Below are 19,648 nucleotides of genomic sequence, written 5' to 3' on the forward strand. Positions count from 1 at the left end.
ATGGGGACATTGAGGCCAGGGCACTCACTTTCACAGGGGAGTTATTTTTAACCATTTCAGAAAAAAATGCAGCTCAATACATCATAAACCAAGGATTTCTCTACACGGGGAGGCTGTTGCCCAGCAAGGTGGGGTGTGACGTGAAAGAGCAGCGCTGAACCCAGCGGGTCCTGCAGGAGCCCCTCAGAGGCTGTCCTGGCAGCACCCACCGATGGCTTTACGTAACCCCTGTCTCAGCTGAACTGTACAAAGGGTCTGTGAATCCAGATGAAAAATGGCGAGCCAGTGTGAGAAAGTGTGGCTGGGAGAGGATTCATCCCTTGCTGCTCAGGGTCACTTGCCCAGTGCTACGTGCTGGCTGGGTTCATGCCACCATGTGACTCCACTAAGAAAACCCCAAACCATATTTCCTATGCAGCAGCATCATTTGTCAGGAACATTTGCAGGCAGACACAGGGAGCAGCACCCACATGAGCTGCGGGTGGGTCTGTGCTGAGAGCAGCCATCTTCTGTGTTTAACTCTTCGGGAGGCAAGAAATGAGATTTCTTCTGTAAACACCCAAAAGAAATACCCATACCTCTTGTGAGTTTGACTGGAGCTGACCCCACAGACGCAGGGAGAGCCCAGGGGGAAGCCTGGCCTGTGGCACTGCTGCAAGGGGAGGTGCTGTTCCAGTCAGGGGGACCACCCTGAGGTCCCTGAGGGGATTTAATACCCAGGGGGCTTCTCTACTCCCCATTTCCCCCAGCACTCTGCCTTAGTGGCCCTGGCATGGAAATGGCAAACCCCCACTAGTGTAAGCGCAAGGATGCATTTATTTACAGTAGTGCATGACAGGATTAACCATTACCTTGTGGTATGCAGCAATTGTCACGTTCAGTATGAATAAAGAGATACAAAAGACCTTTTATTTAGCCACTGCATTTGCCTGTCGTGATTTAGGATTGACCTTTTTCTTGATGAGAACAGGAGCTTTTTGCCTTTGTAGCTCTTTGACTCCTGTTGCAGATGCCTGATTTCAAGGGCTAATCCTGTGTTTACACCTTGCCTGCGATCCCACTTCTCATGCATTTTCAAAAGCAGCCGTTGCTTAGAGCCTCTCTTAGTTCAGACACAACTGCAAGTCCCAGCCTCTCGCTGCCCTACCTGGTACGGTTTTGCCCTCAAAAAAGGTGTCACAACTGTAGCTCTCCGGCCAGCTTTCCCAGCTGAGCTCCTAGCATCTTCTGGTGTTTCGCTCCAAAAGAGGAAAGCGTCAGAAAATCCTTTCCTTGTCACGAAGCAGAGCCAGGGGTTACACAGAGGGAGGAAGCAGCTTGAAGGAAGGGCCAGGCAGGCGGCTTCTAAAGCTTCAAATGTGGTGAAATGTTTCAAAATAAATGGTACATGTGATGCAGTTTTATATTTAACAGGATGACTTCGAACACACAGGATGCCTTCCATTTTTGCTTTAAAATATAGAAAGCCAGGAGCAAAGAGGAGGAGAGATGGGGTGGGTGGGAAACTGGGAGATCAAAGTGCGTGTACACTGTGGTTGTGGTTGTGGGATCCCCGATCCTGGAGCAAGACCCAGTGTGTTCAGGGATATGCAAAAGAGATTGTCTCCACCTCAGGGAGCTTACAACTAAGGCTTAAGATTGAAAGTTGGGCTTTTTTCGTCTCTGCTTCATGCTTGTATGAACTTCACTTTAGGCCTTAAATCTGCTTTTCTTGAAATTGGTCTCGAAATTTCTATTGACTTTAAATGTGGCAAGATCTCACCCATAAATTCTCCTTTTCCCATCTGTAAAATGAGGATGGCAGGATTTCTGTGCCATCTGTGGTGCTGTGAAGCTGAAAACAATCATCATTTATAAAGTGCTTTAAGCTCAAATGGGAGATTCTGTGTAAAGGCGAGGCTTTGCAGGAAGAAATGTTCCTTAATATGCCAGTTGCATCTGATATCTGAACCTGGGGCTGGGCTGAAAGTTTTGGAAGAGCAGTCTGGTGATGCAGTAGTGCTCCAGCTGCTAAATGTCCTGGTTTATTTCTGTTGTTCAAAAGCTCTTGTTCATCATTACAAAATTAACGGACAGAGAAACCAATAGCTCTATGTCCCCAAAAGAATCAGTATCCTACATCCATGGTCATTTTGAGCACCTCTGATCCTACCAGCCCTGATTCTCAGAGGTGGTGTGACTCTGGCCACCAGCTGGTGATTTTACAGCACTTGCCTTGTAAATAGGAAACTCAGAGCCACAGCCACAAGTGTTAGGCCTTTCCAAGTACAATAGGATGCATCTGATGGGAATAAAAGGATGTTAATTTTCATCCAGCTTTGCAGGGCATAGAAGGGAAGCTGCCTAACCTTTGCCCCAAGAGCCACATGTGCCTTATATTTGTAAAAAGCTGAGGGCTAAATTGGTGCAACAAAGAGCAGACTGTGGCCAAGCACGGCGTTTTAAGATAAAATAGTGCTGTTCCCAGCAAGTAATGCAAATCACATGTGACAAGCCAGTTGCAGTTCCCTGGGCTGAGCTAACACATGGCTCAGGTCAAGCACTGCTGACTGAGCTGCTGGTTTCACCTTTTGCAGACACAAGCCACCAGGCGCGCTCCGTCTCCAGCCGCCCCTATTACAGTTTGCCCAACAGCAGCCATGAGAGACGCTCGGTCCTTGCTATTGTGGAGCCGCTGCGTTTCCACTCCCAAGCTAAAGGCAAGAATGTGCGTCTGGACGCTCACTCCCGCAAGGCCACGCGGAGGAACAGTTTCTGCAATGGGGTCACCTTCACCAACCGGCCCATCCACCTCTATGAGAAAGTCAGGCTGAAGCTGGTGGCTGTGCACCATGGCTGGAGTGGGGCCCTACGCTTCGGCTTCACCATTCACGACCCATCGCAGATGAGCTCTGACGAAATACCAAAGTACGCCTGTCCGGACCTAGTGACCCGACCTGGATACTGGGCCAAAGCTTTGCCAGAGAGGTTTGCTGTGAGAGACAATATCTTGGCCTTCTGGGTTGACCGTCATGGGAGAGTCTTCTACAGTATTAATGACGAGGAGCCAGTATTGTTTCACTGTGGTATTAAAGTTTCCAGTCCTCTCTGGGCACTCATAGACGTCTATGGAATTACATATGAAGTGCAAATACTAGGTAAGTGTGTATTTTGTCCCAAGGCTTGTTGTTCTGTTTGCTCTTTCCACAAAAGCATGATCATGGAGAAAAGATGTGTGATCTATCTGGTTGATCATTTCCATGGGACACTTAAGAACACTAATTTATTCTTGGTAACTTCAAATTAAGCATTTCTCTTTTGCCAGCAGCGGGGATCCAGAAAGCAATGTATTTCAGAGATGTCAGTGATGGAAAGTCCTAAGGCTGTGCACTATAGTAGCCATGTGAAGGGCTAGATGGAAATTTTTACATATAACTTTACCCAGCTTTTTCTGAGCTAAATGTGCTGCTATGGTGTGGAAAAACATGGTGCAAGGTCACAGGGACTGAGGAGACAAAGGTGACTGGCTCTGGCTTCCCCTCTTCTTTCCCAGATACCAGTTACTGCCAGTCCACTGGAAAACTATGACCCATTCCTCAAGAGTTTCCTGGCACCCTTCCCCAGCCCCTCTCTCAACTCTTGACCTTGGTCCCCACTTAGACTGGCAGTTTAACAAGCTGTGTTTGCAGGTATATCCCCATTTATCCTTCCCTTAAACATGGGCATCACTGTATGTCTGCAAAGCACCAGCTGCAGCACAGGATACAGCCCACCAGCTGAAGAGTGATGAGAAAATGTAGTATGATGTCCTGTGTGCTTCGGGATCCTTTCCACCGCATGCCAGATCGTCTCTCACCCCTAAGCAGATCATTGCATTCAGGTGGTGCCTGGCTCATTTACAAGCATCATCCTTGGGGAGGCCTACAAGAGGGGATTAATTTGTTCCCATTAATGAACTGAGCTGATTGCCATGGAATTGCTTTCCTTTCATGACTTTTATGGCATTGAAATTTCAGATGGATTCAGTGTTACATGGAGTGTTTTAAACTGGTGTACACCACAGGAAATCCTTTTAAAATATGAGAGTGTTGCCCTTTCCCAGAGGCTCCTAGAAGCTGATTTAGTTTTAACAGCCAAGCTAAGCTGCACCTGCTCGAGGGGATGGTGCCTCCATCCTCACACTGAACAGACACCAGTGATAAGCTGTGAAATGGTTAGTCAGTGGGCCGGCAGCTCCATCACATATTCTTCTGAATGGTACCAATTATTTTACAGCCAAGAAGGCTACACATAAACAACACTTTGCCCTGCCTCCTCTACCTCAAATGTGTAATTAAACCTCACCAGTAGCTTATCCTGTAATTGCAATTGTGACACACTCCAAGCCTCTGGTGCTCATCACGGAGGTGAAGGAACATTTGCTGTATTGGCCAGTGCAGCTGCTTCACCAGAGCGGTCCTTCTTCTTCATTAGATTAGAGTTAGAAAAATTAAATGCAGCTTATTTCTGGCCCCCAGTCCTGCACATGGCATCCAAGTGTACAGAGTGGAATACTTGGCCTGGGGGCACCTGTATTCTGATTTTTTTTTAAAAATCAAAATACCAATCCCCACAAGGTACTCCAGGAATGAGGGCGATGCTCAACCATCTGGGGCACCAGGGGACCCAGCCTCTTTGCTACAGTTGTGATGGTGTCATATTGGACATGTTTGTCTCTCTGTCTCCTCCTCCCAAAGTTTTGCAAGTTGGGAAAGCTATGAAATATAGCCCAAATAGAGATGCACAAAATGCTTCTTTCAGCATCATGAAGCTTGGATGTGTATTACTCCTTTGTGGGAGCATTTCTTGCCAGATACCCCATGCTTGCTAGAAGCAGCTGGTCCAGTCATCAGCCTACACCGGTGGCCTCTCCTGCATGGGCTTCTGAGTGAAGGCAGCCCCTGCTTTGCAGCTGCTGGGTGGATTTGGGTGTTTTCCCTTCTTTGGCAAAAGCCTGGTGATTTTCCCTTTCAAGGAGCAGGCAGTGTTGGTGCTGGGATGCTTCTCCCCTCTCCATCTTTGGGAAGACCAGGGGTCTGCTTCATTCACACACACTCTTAACTTCCATGTGCTTTGACTTTGCTCAGTTGTTTAATGCTTTACCTTTGGCGTGAATCATCCAAGTCACCTGGACAGTGCTGGAGGTAGAAGGAAGGGTGCTCCCGAACCTCTGCACACCTTTAAATCCCCACCCTGGCCTGGCCTGGCCGAGGTGAAAATGTAGACAATGAATTAAGAGTCAGCATCCTGACTTTCCCTTTGCTGTGAAAGGGGGAAAATAACTCTCTAACCATAAAAAAAATCTTTGTAACACCTGCAGCAAGTAGCTTTTGTGACAAGCTCTCAATTCAAAATCTCTGCAGTAGTGTGAACACCCCTGAGATACGAGGCTTGAAATCTTCTTGTAAAATGACCTCTCTTGGACACACCTGTGCCTAGGCACCTCACAGCTGTAAGGCGATGACAAGGAGTGTGAAAGGAATATCTATTTGTGGTTGTGCTCCTTTGCCCATCACTGTGTTGCAGATTTGGCTTGCCAAGACCTTTTGACAATAAGGTATTGAGACGTTTCCTTCTTTTACAGAGCACTCTCAAACTATTAGTCCCTTCTACTGAGAAAACTGTAGGACCACACCGGTTTACAGCTTTTCCCAGTTCACCAGTGCAAGGGGCTCCCAGATTACATGGGTACTTCATAACACTTGTTTTTCCTCAGCCAGTGCCAAGATGCAGCCATTTCTCTGCCTGCTCCACATGAGACTCTCCACCACTAGCCTTTCATTAGTGGTTGACCTCTGGCTAATTTTTCCACTGTTTTTCCATTCAGAGGAACAGAACTCAGATAATCTGTAGGCTGAAATAATAACAATTGAAACCATAAAAGTAGGTAATTGTATCTTGACTTTCATGTCCCTTATCACTGGGCTTATCTCACAGATAGCATGTTTGCGGAGACCATGACCACTGCCCGTCTCAGCACGGCCCGTCTCAGCACTTGCCTTCCACAGAGCAACCATGATTCAGCCAACTTCAATAACAATGAACTGGAGAATAACCAAGTGGTGGCCAAAATTGCAAATCTAAACCTAAGTCGGGTTCCAGGACTTGCGACAGACAACCATATCATCCCCTGTTGCCCAAACCGACGGCACCATGCCCAGGGAGTCCCAGCCTTCCTGGACACAGACCTACGATTCCACCCCACCCATGGACCTGACATCACCTTTTCTCAGGACCGGATGGTTGCATGCACCAACTGGCAAGAAAGCAATAGGACTTTGGTGTTTTCTGACCGGCCCTTGCACATCAGTGAAAGCCTCTTTGTGGAAATAGGACATCTGGGGTTGCCATACTATGGGGCCCTTTCATTTGGCATCACTTCTTGTGATCCGAGTACTTTACGGACAAATGAGCTCCCAGCAGATCCAGACTTTCTCTTGGACCGCAAGGAGTACTGGGTGGTTTACCGAGCATTCCCAGTCCTCAACAGCGGCGACATTCTCAGTTTCGTGGTCTTGCCAAACGGAGAGGTGCACCACAGGGTGAATGGAGCCAGCCGAGGAATGCTGATGTGCGTGGACACCTCACAGTCTCTCTGGGTGTTTTTTACAATACACGGTGTAATCAACCAGCTCAAAATAGTGGGTAAGTGCAGACAAAATAAATTATAATGGGGAGCACCTGGCTGGTGACATTTCTTGGGCCATAATGGGAGCTACAGGTTTGCATTTGCAGTGTTGCCTTTAGCAGTTGGTCACCAATGTGAGGAAGCATCTCCTGATCTCACCTTATGTTTGCAAACAAGACAAGGTCTCTTGCAAACAAGAGTGAGTGAGACATGGTAGCTGTCACACAGATGTATGCAGCCTGTGTGAGTCCCCCAGAAAAGGATGAAACTTGAGAGATAAAATAAGCAACAGGTAGGGAGGCAGGGGTGATGGCGGGGGCGGGGGGAGGCAAGGGGGACACGACAGCTGAATTTCAGAGGGATTCTTTATAAACTCACTATTCCAGCCAACAGGTATTAAACACATGCTTTGGTAAGGGCAATGATTTTTGTGAGCGCAGCTCTGGTTTAAGTACACGTGTTGCTGATGGACAGTAATCGCTCCCCAAACACTGCCACAGCTCGGGTATCAGATGTCATTTTTGATCTATTGCTGGAGATCAGTTACAGTGCTTCTCCTTTCCTCTTGTTAAGAATTCTGTCAGAAAAGCAGATGTTGGTGCCTTTGTAAAGCAGGTTTTTCTCTTTTAAAGCAACACCATTTTCCAAGCTGCCCCTAATCTGACAGTGAGACAGTGAGGCTGCTGCTGCTGGAGGGATTGGGACCATGGGGAAGTGACTGTACACCCAAATGATGGCTGTCAGATAACCTGGTGCTCACTTAGCTGAACCATCGAACAGAACTTGTACAGTGGCATAGTGAGGTCCAGGTCTTGGAGGTCACATCCAAAATCATGCACCTGTATTGTTACTAAGGGACAGCGGTTAACTCAGCAGCCAGACTTCGCCCTAAAGCACCCTGCACACTTGGGGTGGGAGCAACTCACCAGGCTGAGGGGCATTTAGCTGGGGTTTGGGTGTCCTTTGGCCCTGTGGCAGGCTCAGCTCTCTCCTGTATTTGCAGGCACTGTGCAGTCCAGCCCAGTGACCGTCTCTCCCTCAGGATCCCCTGGCGGCTCGCAGTATGACAGCGACTCGGACATGGCCTTCAGTGTCAACAGGTCGTCATCTGCTTCAGAGTCATCGCTCGGTAAGGAGAGCCTAGCCCTCAGCACCCAGCTGTGCCAGCGATGCCACGACAGAAATCTGGGCTGATAGGTGGGGCTACACAAGACAGCAGGGCGGGGTTAGCGGGAAGATGTTCATCTCCTGCGAGGCCAACAGAAATAATTGGAAGAAAACACAAAGCGGTCAGAAGATTTTCATGGCCTGAAGAAGGGGCTGCCTGTTGCTTCCCACTTTGTCGGTCTGTCTAATGAAAGTGGTCCCTGTCCGGCTGCCCTTGCTGCAGCAGCAGCACTACAATAGCGGGGGGGTGCAATACCCTGTCTGGGGGGGCTCTTACACCACCCAGACCACTGTTTTCTGCACTGCCAGGGCTCCACTGACAGAGGCATGCCTGCATCACTGCTCAGGTGCTGGTGGGTGTTTAGGTCTCAGGCAGACGGCCTTGAGGGGCCTGCCCAGTACTGCCCCAGCGTGTACTGCATCCACCCAGCACGGCTGGTGAGACACAGAAGCACTCTGCGTGGAGCATGGCTCCTTCAGGGAGAGCAGGGCTCTGCACACCCACACCATGAAATGGGTGTGCAAAATCACAGCGCTGCTTGGGGAAGCACAGGCGAGCTGTGCTTGCCCCATCTGCAGGAAAGGGATGGCAGGTTCTGCCTGAAGCTGCACCCATGCTACCAGTTTGAATACGCTGGGGTTTGTTTGGACAAACGAACCAGGTAATGACTAAAGAAGGAAGAGCCTTAAAAACCGACTTGTGTGTGTGTTGTATAGTGTCAGGTTTGCACCATCCTGGTGACAAAGTAATCACATTCCTGCCTCCTCTTTTGCAGTGACTGCTCCCAGCTCTCCCCTGAGCCCCCCCATCTCTCCTGTCTTTCCCCCTCCGGAGCCTTCAAGCAGCAAGAATGGGGAATGCACTGTCTGCTTTGACAGCGAGGTGGACACGGTGATCTACACCTGTGGACACATGTGCCTCTGCAACACCTGTGGTCTTAAGCTGAAGAAGCAGCTCAATGCCTGCTGCCCAATCTGCCGACGGGTCATCAAAGATGTTATTAAAATATACCGCCCTTAGCGCCCGGCTCGGGCTGTAGGAAGGGGGAACGCCACTAGCAGTAACCATGCCTTTCCGTCCCTGCTTATGGGTTATCGTGCTGGTCAGTCGTTATCAAGTGGCTCGTTATCTGTGTTTCCTTATTTGACTGGTAGGGCACAATTCAGGGATAAAATTGAGCTGAGGATCATGTGGGGCCCAAAGGCACGGCTGCCATGGCAGCCAGGCTGTGAGCCCATGGGCAATCCAGGGAATTGCAGTCTGGACCTGACCCAGCTGCAAATGAGAAATTTCTCGTGCAAAGGCTCTTTTTTTCTTCCTCCTCCTCTGGAGGAGGCTTGCTGTGCTGTAGATTGGGAAGGGGAGGTTGCCACTTGGTCAGTACTGGGTGCCACTGGGCTTCCCAACCCCGAAACCCCAACAGCTCTGGGCTGCTGCCGGGTGCTTGCACTGTGGTGGAACAAAATTAGGACAAGGCCCAGTGGGAGGGTTCAAAGTGGACAAAACTGATCTGAACATGTCACGTTCCTCTGTGTAAAGGGAACTAGCTAGAGCCAAAATAGTACCACAGCTAGATTCTCACTTGTTTGGGTTTCACCCCTGTGAACAGGCTTCTGGGGCACGTGGAGAAGCTGGTCTGGACTTAGATAAAGCAGCTTTTGCTTTCTGTAGCAGAGCAGGGACTTTAGGCCAGAGAGGCTGAGACCTGGGGAGCAGCCACAGGGTAGCAGCGAGGAGCACGAGCTCACTGAGAGCACCAGCCAACCTCAACTGCTGCAACAGCGGTGATGGAGCAGTTTGCAGCAGTGGTGGGCTGTTCAGGCACTGCCTGTATGTCTGGCTCCTGAAACCATAAATTGCAGCCTGTGGCTGAAAGGGGCGTTTGGATGGGCACACTGGAATCCTGGCTTAGAAAAAGCATGGGGCTACCACCGTCTGCAATGATGGTGTTTGTCACCTCCAGGCACACACCTACATTTTGGTCTGCTCCTCTTCACAGGTGGCACAGCTGCCATCTCACACCATCCTGTCTGGCTCTCCTCCCCTAGCCCTTCCCCTGCAGCCAGTGCTGCAGCGGGGCTCAGCCTTCCTCCTGCCCCTTTGGAGCCTGGGGTGAGAAATTCATTTCTGACCCAGTCCCAGCAGGCTCACGTTTTTTCTGGGGACTGTGTATGTGCTGATTTTATCTGCTTTTTCTCCTGCCTTTCCAGGTTTCCCAGCACAGCTGCTTGGACACTGGGTCCCAACAGTAGATGAGAACTTGTGGAGACGAATAGGGATCTGTTTCACTTGGCTTTACTTGGGAGGAGGAAAGAAAAAGGCTCTGTGGCTATTATTAGATGTTGGGAGTTGAAAGGTAAATGGGTTTTAGCTGTGATATTAGACAGCTACAAGCAGCAGCAGCCTGGATGAGCTGGGCAGCATCTGAGCATGCAGCATTGGGTCTGGTGCGAGGAGCTTGGTGTCCTCCTCCCTGCTGCTCTCACAGGAGCTGCCCTCCATTCGCCATCCTCTGCCCTCTGCCCATTTACACGGCTCCTATCCAGTCCTTCAGCCTGAGCCTGGCCGGCTTCCTGCTGGTCCAGGTTCGTAAACAGGAAGAGAGAGGGTGCAAATGGGATGATGAGAGAGGGGCTGATGTCATTCTAGCTCAGTGACCATGTGCCACTAAGTGCCTGAGAATGGCTTTCTTCAGAAAGGTCCAACTACCACATTTTAGTTCAAAAACAAACAAGAAGAATAGCAGCCCCTGTACATTTCAGGGATTCCAGGCACAGAGGGGCAGCCTGACGTTGTCAGTGTCTGTTGCCTCACCTCCCCGCTCACTCTCTCCTCCGAGGCGCCGGTAGCCATGGGTGCACTGCCACCTCTTGTGGCACCACTGCCTGGGTGGTGGTTTGGCGGTGCTGTGCTTGGTTTCCAGTTGGCACACAGCTCCGTCCCAGCCCCACTCTGCCATCAGAGAGAACACACCCAGGGGAGGTCATCCTCCTGCTGCAGCAGGCTGTGGCTGCCAGCTCCCAGGGAATGAAGAAAACATTTTTTTTCCTTCAAGAGCTAATTAACATTTTAATTGTGTATAAATGAGAGGCTGCTGTAGAGCGAGATCTCTCACCCATTGCCCTGCTGCACTGGCACGAGAGCCTGCTGGCTTTGCAGAGCCCTTTTTGGAAACAGCTCGCTGACTGTGCTGCTGCTGCGCTTGCTCAGCCCTTAGCAGAGCCACTGGCACTGCAACTGTGGCATGAGTTCACTTACACCTTTGCAAAAGGAAGCAGCGAGGGCAGCTTTCCAGCAGCTGGAGCCTCGCTCAGACCTCCAGGCTGCGTTTCACACAGGGACCACAGATATTGCCTTTGCAGACCACAGTCCAGCTGTGCTGAGTGAGCACAGCACTAAGCGTGATGATGGAGAAGTATGTGAGCATGGTACGAAAGGCCAAGCGCGTTAGTGCCTGCCTGGTGATTGGGCTGCAGTGGGACGCCTTTGCATAATGAGGAATTCAAGGAAAGTTGTCTGAATCCACAGCGAGTGATGTTAGCTTGGATCAGCTCTGGGCTAGCAAACACCAGCCTAGCAAAAAACAGGCTGCTGCCCTGGTTTCAGGGTGCCCAGTTCCTTTTGGTGGCTGCACACAGTTACGTGCATGGGCAGAGCAGAGCCCATTTGCTTTGCTGACAGCTCAGGTCCTCAATGAGCGGGGCTAATTGCATACCTGCGGTGGGTTTTTGGGGTTAGTTGGTTGTTGGTTTTTTTTGGTGTAGTTCTTTTTTTATTTTAAGCCAGCAAGGAGAAATACTGAATCCACCCCAGGCTGTGTATGAGCTGTGCGGGACACCTTGCACAGGTTGAATTTCTTGCTGTGGCAGCTGAGACCAGTTTCCAGAAGGGCAGCATCCAGCAGGGCCAGCAAGGGAGCCACCTCAGTCAGGGCAGTGACAGGAGTCAGGGTCCGGAGTGCGGCCATGCAGCGAGCAGTGAGAACAGTGGATGTGTCTCCCTGACTGTCTGAAAGCGACATAAATTTTCCAGAATAGGCCTCTTATAAAAGATTTCCAGGAAAAGGTAGCCTCTTACAGATTTAATTGTTAGTACTCGTATTGCTATTTTTTTTAAACAGTCCAATGATATATGATTTGTACAGAAGATCTGTTTGTGCCTTATAAGGGTGTCTGTGCACTTTTTATCCTTTTTAAAGCAACTTTTAAAAAGAAAAAAAAATGGGGAGAAAACAACACAGATCAATGGTAGTTTTATAGATTTTGTGTTCACTGAGAACCCTGCTTTTTTTAATATATATATCTTGGAGTGAAAAAGTGTTTATTTCCATGGATTCCTCCCCCCAACCTATTTGTTTAAAAATTAAAAAAAGGAAGAAAGAAAGAAAAAGAAGAGCTGGGGGGAACTCTTTTACCTTCCCCCTTTCTGAGACAGTTACTCTGTTATTGTTACCTTTATAATTCAATACTGTTACCTGTACATCATGTTTAAGCTGAATCAGATTTTGGACCTCTCTATTAGGCTTTTCAAGGAAATCATTCTGGGGACCTGGGTGGGAGGGCATCGCACGAGGGCGGGAACTGCACTTCTACATGTCAGTGCGCTATAGCGTTGTGTTCAGTGCTGTGTGTTTTACTTTTGTCCATTTACCTGTTTTACATTAATATAATTTTACTTGTTTATGAAACAAATAAAACTTTGGCTTGTAAAGAGTGCTCCTGGATGTTTGAAAGCATTTGGAAGGTGAGGAAATCCTTTATTCCAAAGCATGGCAATACTAATACACAGAGGCAGGGCACCTCTGCTTCAAAAAACCAAATGTTAGGCACTATAAATACCTTGTGTGACCTTTGCTTTGCACCTGGGAGGTCACTGCACAGTGGCTGCTCAGTCCCTTGCTGGGCAAGGGGGATTCCTGGCTTATTTAACCTTGCAAACCCTTGAAAGTTTGGCTGACCACTGCAGTAAAAGCAGGGTCTATTCTAGGGCTACAGAGGTGGGGGCATCCTGTGGCAGATGCCCTCTCCAAGTGCCCCAAATTCCTCATTGAACCAGCACCATGTCAAGCAAGGCAGCTGCCAGCCTGGCCCCACTCCTGTGCCTGTGCTGGGGCTGTGTCAGCCTGGGGACTGCACTGGCTGGCCCAGGGAGGGGTTGATGCAGACACGGGCAGGAGGGCTGCTTTTTATTTTTTTTTCTTTTTGTTTTGTTTTGTAGCGATGCTTGGCTCTTTATTTCACAAGCAGAGGCCAACAGAAGGCTGCTCTGCAAACTGTTTATATCCCAATATGTGGCCTGCTGAAACCAGACACCAGTCAAGCAGATTCAAATGTGGTTTAAAGTGGAGTGGAAGAATCCATTCATAACTCTGCCCTGGCAAGAACATGGCCATATTTAAGCATTTGCATGAAAACTCTTGTGAGCCGCAGGTGGCGAAAAAGCCCAACAATGGCTATTTATGCCAAAAATGCCTTTTTATAAACTCTGCTGCCCCACTTTATCCAGAGAGCTGATGCTTGTGAGCTGCCAACAGACTAATGCTGCCAGTCTCAGGCCAGGGAGCGACTTTGCACCACACTTGGCATTAGTGTGAGGCGTCTGCTCCAGCTGCTGCTGGCCCAAGCCCAGGGGAGAGCATGGAGGACTGCTACCCGCTCCCATCACCTGTGCCCGCAGCCCCCCTCTACTCTCTTCCCCTCTGCCAGCCTGGGTGCCATGACGCACGTACCAGCCCAAACTGAGCCTCCCATGGACAAAGCCCAACTCTAACACTCTGCCAGCTCTTCTTGCGGCACTGGAGATTTGGGCAGCGGCCTGCATTGCTCAGTGCCAGGAGCAGCGTGCCCAAGGGGATGCGGTGTGGCACTGTGCCAGCTGCAAGGAGCTGACTGAGGTGGGACAGGCCCCACTAGTGTGATACTCCAGCATATGTCACAAGCCCCAAATTTCTCCCCAATGTACTCTGCTGCTGGGTGGCAAGCGACAGCCTCAGGGCAGGTACTGTGTGCTGGGCTGCTGCTGTGTAAGCGCTGCGCAGAGCATGGGTGGGTGGACGCTTGCTCCTGGCACAGGGCATGTGCTGCAGGCAGGTGAGTGAACACCAGCTGTCAGGGGAAACCAAGGTATTCTTCCCTACCACCCCACCCCACATTTCCCCCAAAATCACCAGGCTTAAGCTGCTGGCTTGAGCCTAAAGTAACATGATTGCTAACTTGTGCTGCTCTGTGTGCTGGGATGCCCATCTGGGCTTGAGCCCACAGGTGAGACCCAAGGAGCTGTCAGGGTCCCCAGGACCCTTGCCGCTCCCAGGCACTGCTGTGCATGGCAGGGAAAACAGCCAAGGCTGCCTGGATAGATGGTATGTCCCACCGATGCAGGGTTGGCAGGGTCAGCTGTGCAACATTCCTCTGTCTACTGGGTCATAGGTATGGAAAGAAAAAGCAAAGCTTTGCTGAACATGGTTTAACCCAGGAATGACCTTTTTCCTTCTCATGAGCACCAGAGTACACACAGTGCAAAGTGGGGACCAGGCTAAAACCCCACACGGGAAGTGTTGATATGTCAGCAGCCCTCCCCCAGCCACACTGCACAGGAGAAACATCCCACCCCGGCCAGAGCAGAGCACAGACACAACACACATACCCACACCTGAACCCTGCTCCTGCAGTGCCTCCAGCACGGGATACCCATGAGGTGAACTGGGGCACAGAGGCAATGGAGGAGCTGGGCTATTAAAGGCCAGGAATCATAAGTCAAAAGTCGGAGGATTGTGACCTGCCCCAGCACTGTTGCAAGGGGCATCAAAACCACAAACCCTTGCCACAAGCCCCCGTGCAGCACCTCCTGGCAGAGAAAAGCACCTGAGGACAGAGAAATGCTTCACCTGGGGATGGCAGCTCCACAGCACAAGGGAGTGCAGCTCAGTGGCTCAGGGCTCCTTGCCAGTACCACCATTGCAGCGACAAACAGCATGTGCCAGAGCCCGAACGAGCAGCCCTGGCCAAGCTGCCATCACTCCAGGTGGGAGAGCAGCCCACCTCCCAAGACAACCGCTGTGCAGCACCCCCAGACATACACCAACCAGACATGGGTTCACAAGGGTGCTTGAAACCAGTCAAGCAGTTTCTTTTTATTTCTTAAAAAAAAAAAACCAAACAAACAAAACACAAAAAAAACCCCCCCCGCAAAACCCACTGAATAAAAAAAAAAAATCAGTCCCCTAATGGTAAAAGTATAGATACGGCATTTACACAGCTACATCTACCATCCGCTGAACCCCCCCCCACCCGCCCACAGTAATGTAGATACACGCTTACATAATATAGTGAGACATGGACAGACAAATGGTCTTCGAGAGCTTGCAAGAAGGAGCGGAGTGCAGCAGGGGCCTCTAGCCTGCCAAGGATGTGCCAAGCTGTGGGACTCCCCCGACACCCGCCTCTTCTGCCCCAAGCCGCAGGAATGCCCCTCCTTGCTCCAAGCCCCGGCCTTGGGGCTGCGCTGGTGGTGGGCAAGGAGGGAGGTTGGTCTTTGGCTGATGGGGTGATGTAACTTGCGGCCAAGCTCAGGGAAATGAGACCCCAGCCACCCTCGTCCTCCTCACGAGGTAGTCAGGGATCTTGGCCACATTTGACATGCAAGGTACAGAGGGCATGTGTGGCTGCCGAACTGGGGGGCACATGTCAGATGTTGGGGGGGCGGTAAAGCCCTGCCAACCCAATGGCTCTTGGCATCTTCCCGATGGGAGCTGTTGTCCAGCCTGTGGTCCCTTTGCAGATGGAAGTGCACTAGGAAGGGGTACGGCTGGAGGTGTCGGCACCCTGCCAAGGGTGACCCCCACCTTGGGCACTCACCCTGCCTTCTTAGAAGGTCTTTGGGAACAAGGAAGCAATCCTGTCACACGCTCAATGAGCCAAATACAGTACTTGTGTCAGCAAAATGAAGCACTACCAGTTCTGAGGTTCAGTCTGGGACAAAAGCAGAAATAGCCCTCATTTAGTACAGAGGCAACAGAAATAGCATTGTCCCCTCTGAGGAAAGCAGGGGGCAGTGAGGTCTCTGAGACAGAGAAGGGAGAGACACTTCTGAGATTAAAGGGCCATTCAGTAAAGACAGAGCAGTGCCACAGGGAAAGGGCACATAGCCCTTCCACCCCCTGCGTGAAAGTGCCAGAGTGGATGGGGGACACAGGTCCAGTCCCCTCCCCAGATACAGTAGGGTCACTGGGCAGCTCTGCCTTAACTTATCCTGTCCCCATTCCTTTCCAAAGAAAAAGGGACTTACTGGAGCAAGAGATGCACAGAAACAAGGCAGCATTGTTCCCCCAATCCACCCTGCAACTCTCTCGGGAGCACATCAACACCTCGCAACATGCCACACAAGGAGCTTTGTTATTGGATTGGGTTGCAGATGTATTGCTTATTGCCAGCTCAGGTGAGTCAGCCTGATCAGAGGCTGATGTGCCACCAGAGAAGCCATAGGTGGGAGGGAGAGGAATCAGCTGGAGACTGGAGTGCATGCATTCCCACGGCTAAAACTGAACCTTGGGGCTTCTGGATATGAGGCCAGACTGGGATGGTCAGGACTTCTCTATCAGATCAAACCAGGGCTGGGACAAACTGCCCCATCACCCTCCCAGAATGACCCTGGCCTGAGGCATCACCATTTTCATTCTGTACAGAGATATCTTCAACTCCATGTTTCGAGGGTAGAAAATATGGGACAGAGAAGGAAGTGAGTGTTTTGGGGAGTGAAGAACACTCCTTCAGTTCTGGCAGCCTCAAATTAGAGGGAAAACTAGAATATTTTTCAGCAGCAAAGCAACGCAACTGAGGAGTTGCGGCTGCAGCACTTGCAGTTAGACTAGAAAGGGCAAACGGCTTGGTCAGCAAGAAACCCACAGAGGTGTTGAGTTTAAAGCTCTTCCAGAGAAAGAAATGTGACCCTGAATCTGCAAGTAGCCAAGTACAGAAGGGAAGAAAGCAGCACTGAGGAATGACAGCTCATCCATGCTCATCCTCCTGCTGGGATAAGCAACACTGCAGGCAAGAATGGCAGCTAGAAAAACCCCAGGCTCTGCTTGACCCGAAGCCCCCAAACAGCCCACCACACAGGATGAAATGAAAGCACCTGGAAGACAGGCAGATGGGGTGACAAACAAGGCAGGGAGCCCCTGAGCACCAGACATGCCTCGCAACTGGTTGTGATGAGGAGCTGAACTCCCACATTCTCGATTGCACTTGATAATATCAGCACCTACTGAAGGACCCACCTCTTGGCTGCTGCCTGCCAGCCCAGGAAAGCTCTGTGGGTCGTGGGAACGGGTGGTCCCCAATTAGTCCAACAGGCAGGGCAGTCTGTGTGAGAAGGAAAACAAAGCATCCTCTTCCCAGGGCTTTTGGGGTCGTTTTGGTCCTCCATGCCTTGCATAGTATTCTTCAGCTACTGAAGCAAAACACCTCTTGTTGGTGGTTGTAATACTGCAAGGGGGAGGCCTGCATAGCATCCTGGATCAGCACAGAGAGGACCTGTTATATATGTGCGTGTGTATATTTTTCTATATTTTTTTTTCCACCAGGAGGATGTTTAAGTTAACATTTGTCATTGTAGAGCAGGGAAGGACCAGGGATGGTCCCATGGCATGCATGGGGGGAAGGCACAGCCCTTAACCAGAGCAATGCCTGTGCCTGCACGTGCATGCAGAGCTACAGGGACCCCATTCTGAGCAATCATTCCTCCTTTTTGCCACATTCCCTGTGGCTCTGCTACATACCTGAACTAAGCAACATGACCTACAACATTTGACTGTGACCCTGAGCCTCAATGAAAGGCAAATCCTTTTGTGCGGCCAGATGTCCTTCATTGGCACTGTTCCATACTTCTCTCCCTGGCTATTTTTCCCCATATTTCTTTTTAATTCCCCATACAGGTGGCAAAAATGTCTATCAAGGTCCATCTCCCCAGCAGAAAGAACCATGGTAGCCATTGTATGCCACAAAGCTTGGCCAGAGCAGCTCTGGCTGCACAGCTAGGCTGCTGGCATGGCCACAGGAGCACAGTGCTCGGGGGAAGGATGCGGGGAGGAGGGCGGGTGGGAGTGTATGGGTGGGGAAGGGAGGCTGAGCTGCTTCCTCCACACTGCTGCCAACAGGCACCAGCTGGGGTGCGTGGGATCTCAATTATTATCTTTTTTTTTTTAAAGCTAGCCTCACAGAAAACTATAAATTAATCTGCTAATTAAATACTCAGGTGAGAGACCAGGGAACGTCCAGCCATGCAGAGGAGCGGCTATGGCTTCTTCCGTAGGTAATTGGAAGGGATCCAGCCCTCCCAGCATGGCCCCCCAGTCAGGACCTTGCAAAACCACCAGCCGCTGCTGTTCTTCTCACGAACTTCAAACAAAGTCCCTTCTTTAAAGCTGTTGGTCTCCTCATCACCTTCAAAATCTGCCACTGCCACATAGAGAGCTTCCCTGGAGATGTCCGGACTGGATACTGGGGCTGAGGTCCTCTCCTTGGCTTCCCCTCTTTCCACTGGCTTGGATATGACCTTTGGGCTTATGCTGCTTTTCACTTTGGCTTCATCTTGGACAGAGGTAGAGAGGAACGGCTTGGCTTTTGGAGGAACCAGCATGGGCCTCCCTGGCACCGGGGATGACCTGATTTCAGGCACTTCCCGTGCCGGGGCCCTGAGCTCTGCTGCCGGGCTGGAGGCAGGACCCCCAGTTTTCTTTGGAGGGGGTGGTCTCCGGGGTGGCACAACAGGGCGCTGCAGCGGGGGCTCCCTGGCACCCACAGTGTTTGCCGGGCCTACAGGAGATTTGGGCTGTGCCTCTTTCACAGGGTGGCTGTCCAGCTTGGGTAGGGGTTTGCTTTCCGTGCTTGGTCGCTCCTGAAACCTTCCAGAAGCCTCCAGAGAGACCACGGCGTTACTGAAGGAGCTTTCGCCAGGAGCGGTGTCCTGCTCGGAGGGTTTCTCTGGGCACTTTGCAGGTCTAAGCTTGCTGCGCAGGCTGCAGATGTCCAGTTTATCATCAGCTGGTGGTGGGTCAGTTCGGGAGGCTGCAGCAGGTTTTGGCCTGATCTGAGGTCTTGACTTCAAGAATGGGTTCTGGGTGATGGGCTCAGGCTTGTCCTCCACGGGCTCAGATTTTGGCTTGGTTGGCTTAACAATAGGCCGGAGGTTTGGCTTCTTCACTTCCTTGGCTGACACCTTGTGTCCACATTCTAGTCCCATTTCGTTTTTCAGCTGGAAGAGTTTGCCCTTCTCTGGTTTCAACTCAGGCTTCTTGCTGTCCTTCGGGGCCACTGACTGCTTAGGTGGGATCATGGGCAAAATCATGCCCGGGGGCTTGGGGGGAGGCCTCTGCCTCTCCATTAACTCACCTTCCGATTTAATGATGGACTCCTTCCTGGGTGGCAGGCTGGGCTTCTCCTCCGTGTCACGGTCTGAGATCTCCTCGTAACCACTGGCAAAGGCTAGGTCCCCACTCTTGGGAGCCTCCTTCCCCTTCCAGTCTTTGGCCCACTTCCCACCACAGTCTGTACCATTAGGAGGAGCCTCTGGCAGAGGACGGCATGGTCCTGTCAATTCCTCACTGGCACTGCCATCGGCTGCGGCATCACCGAGCCGGAGCTGGGCCATCTCGTTGGGTAGTGGAGCCAGGAAATTCGGCCTGGACGCATTGCTGGTTTTCTTGTACTTATCGATGAATGTGGCGGGGGCCCAGCCTTCCTTCTCCTCAATCTGAATGTACCACCAGCCGCTCAGGTTCTTCTCAATAACCTGCCAAGAGGAAAGAAAACCTCAGACAGGAGCCCTCTCTGCACAAGAGG

The 19,648-nt window shown here is 50.9% G+C and overlaps 2 protein-coding genes across 4 annotated transcripts in view; one reads left to right on the forward strand and one right to left on the reverse strand.

The window, feature by feature from the left end:
• The window catches only part of NEURL1B (neuralized E3 ubiquitin protein ligase 1B), a 143,152-nt gene extending 130,623 nt beyond the window's left edge, over nucleotides 1–12,529 (forward strand). For both annotated transcript variants that reach the window (XM_064458752.1, XM_064458753.1), the window contains exons 2-5: nucleotides 2,577–3,137; nucleotides 5,956–6,663; nucleotides 7,650–7,775; nucleotides 8,590–12,529. In XM_064458752.1, the coding sequence (XP_064314822.1) occupies nucleotides 2,577–3,137; nucleotides 5,956–6,663; nucleotides 7,650–7,775; nucleotides 8,590–8,834 (1,640 nt within the window). In that variant the 3' untranslated portion in view covers nucleotides 8,835–12,529. The remainder of the gene's footprint in view (nucleotides 1–2,576; nucleotides 3,138–5,955; nucleotides 6,664–7,649; nucleotides 7,776–8,589) is intronic.
• A 2,376-nt stretch (nucleotides 12,530–14,905) lies between these two features.
• The window catches only part of SH3PXD2B (SH3 and PX domains 2B), an 82,351-nt gene continuing 77,608 nt past the window's right edge, over nucleotides 14,906–19,648 (reverse strand). For both annotated transcript variants that reach the window (XM_064458724.1, XM_064458726.1), the window contains one exon: nucleotides 14,906–19,598. In XM_064458724.1, the coding sequence (XP_064314794.1) occupies nucleotides 18,102–19,598 (1,497 nt within the window). In that variant the 3' untranslated portion in view covers nucleotides 14,906–18,101. The remainder of the gene's footprint in view (nucleotides 19,599–19,648) is intronic.

This window comes from Phalacrocorax carbo, chromosome 8 (genome assembly GCF_963921805.1).
Source record: "Phalacrocorax carbo chromosome 8, bPhaCar2.1, whole genome shotgun sequence".
NCBI classification, from domain to species: Eukaryota; Metazoa; Chordata; class Aves; order Suliformes; family Phalacrocoracidae; genus Phalacrocorax; species Phalacrocorax carbo.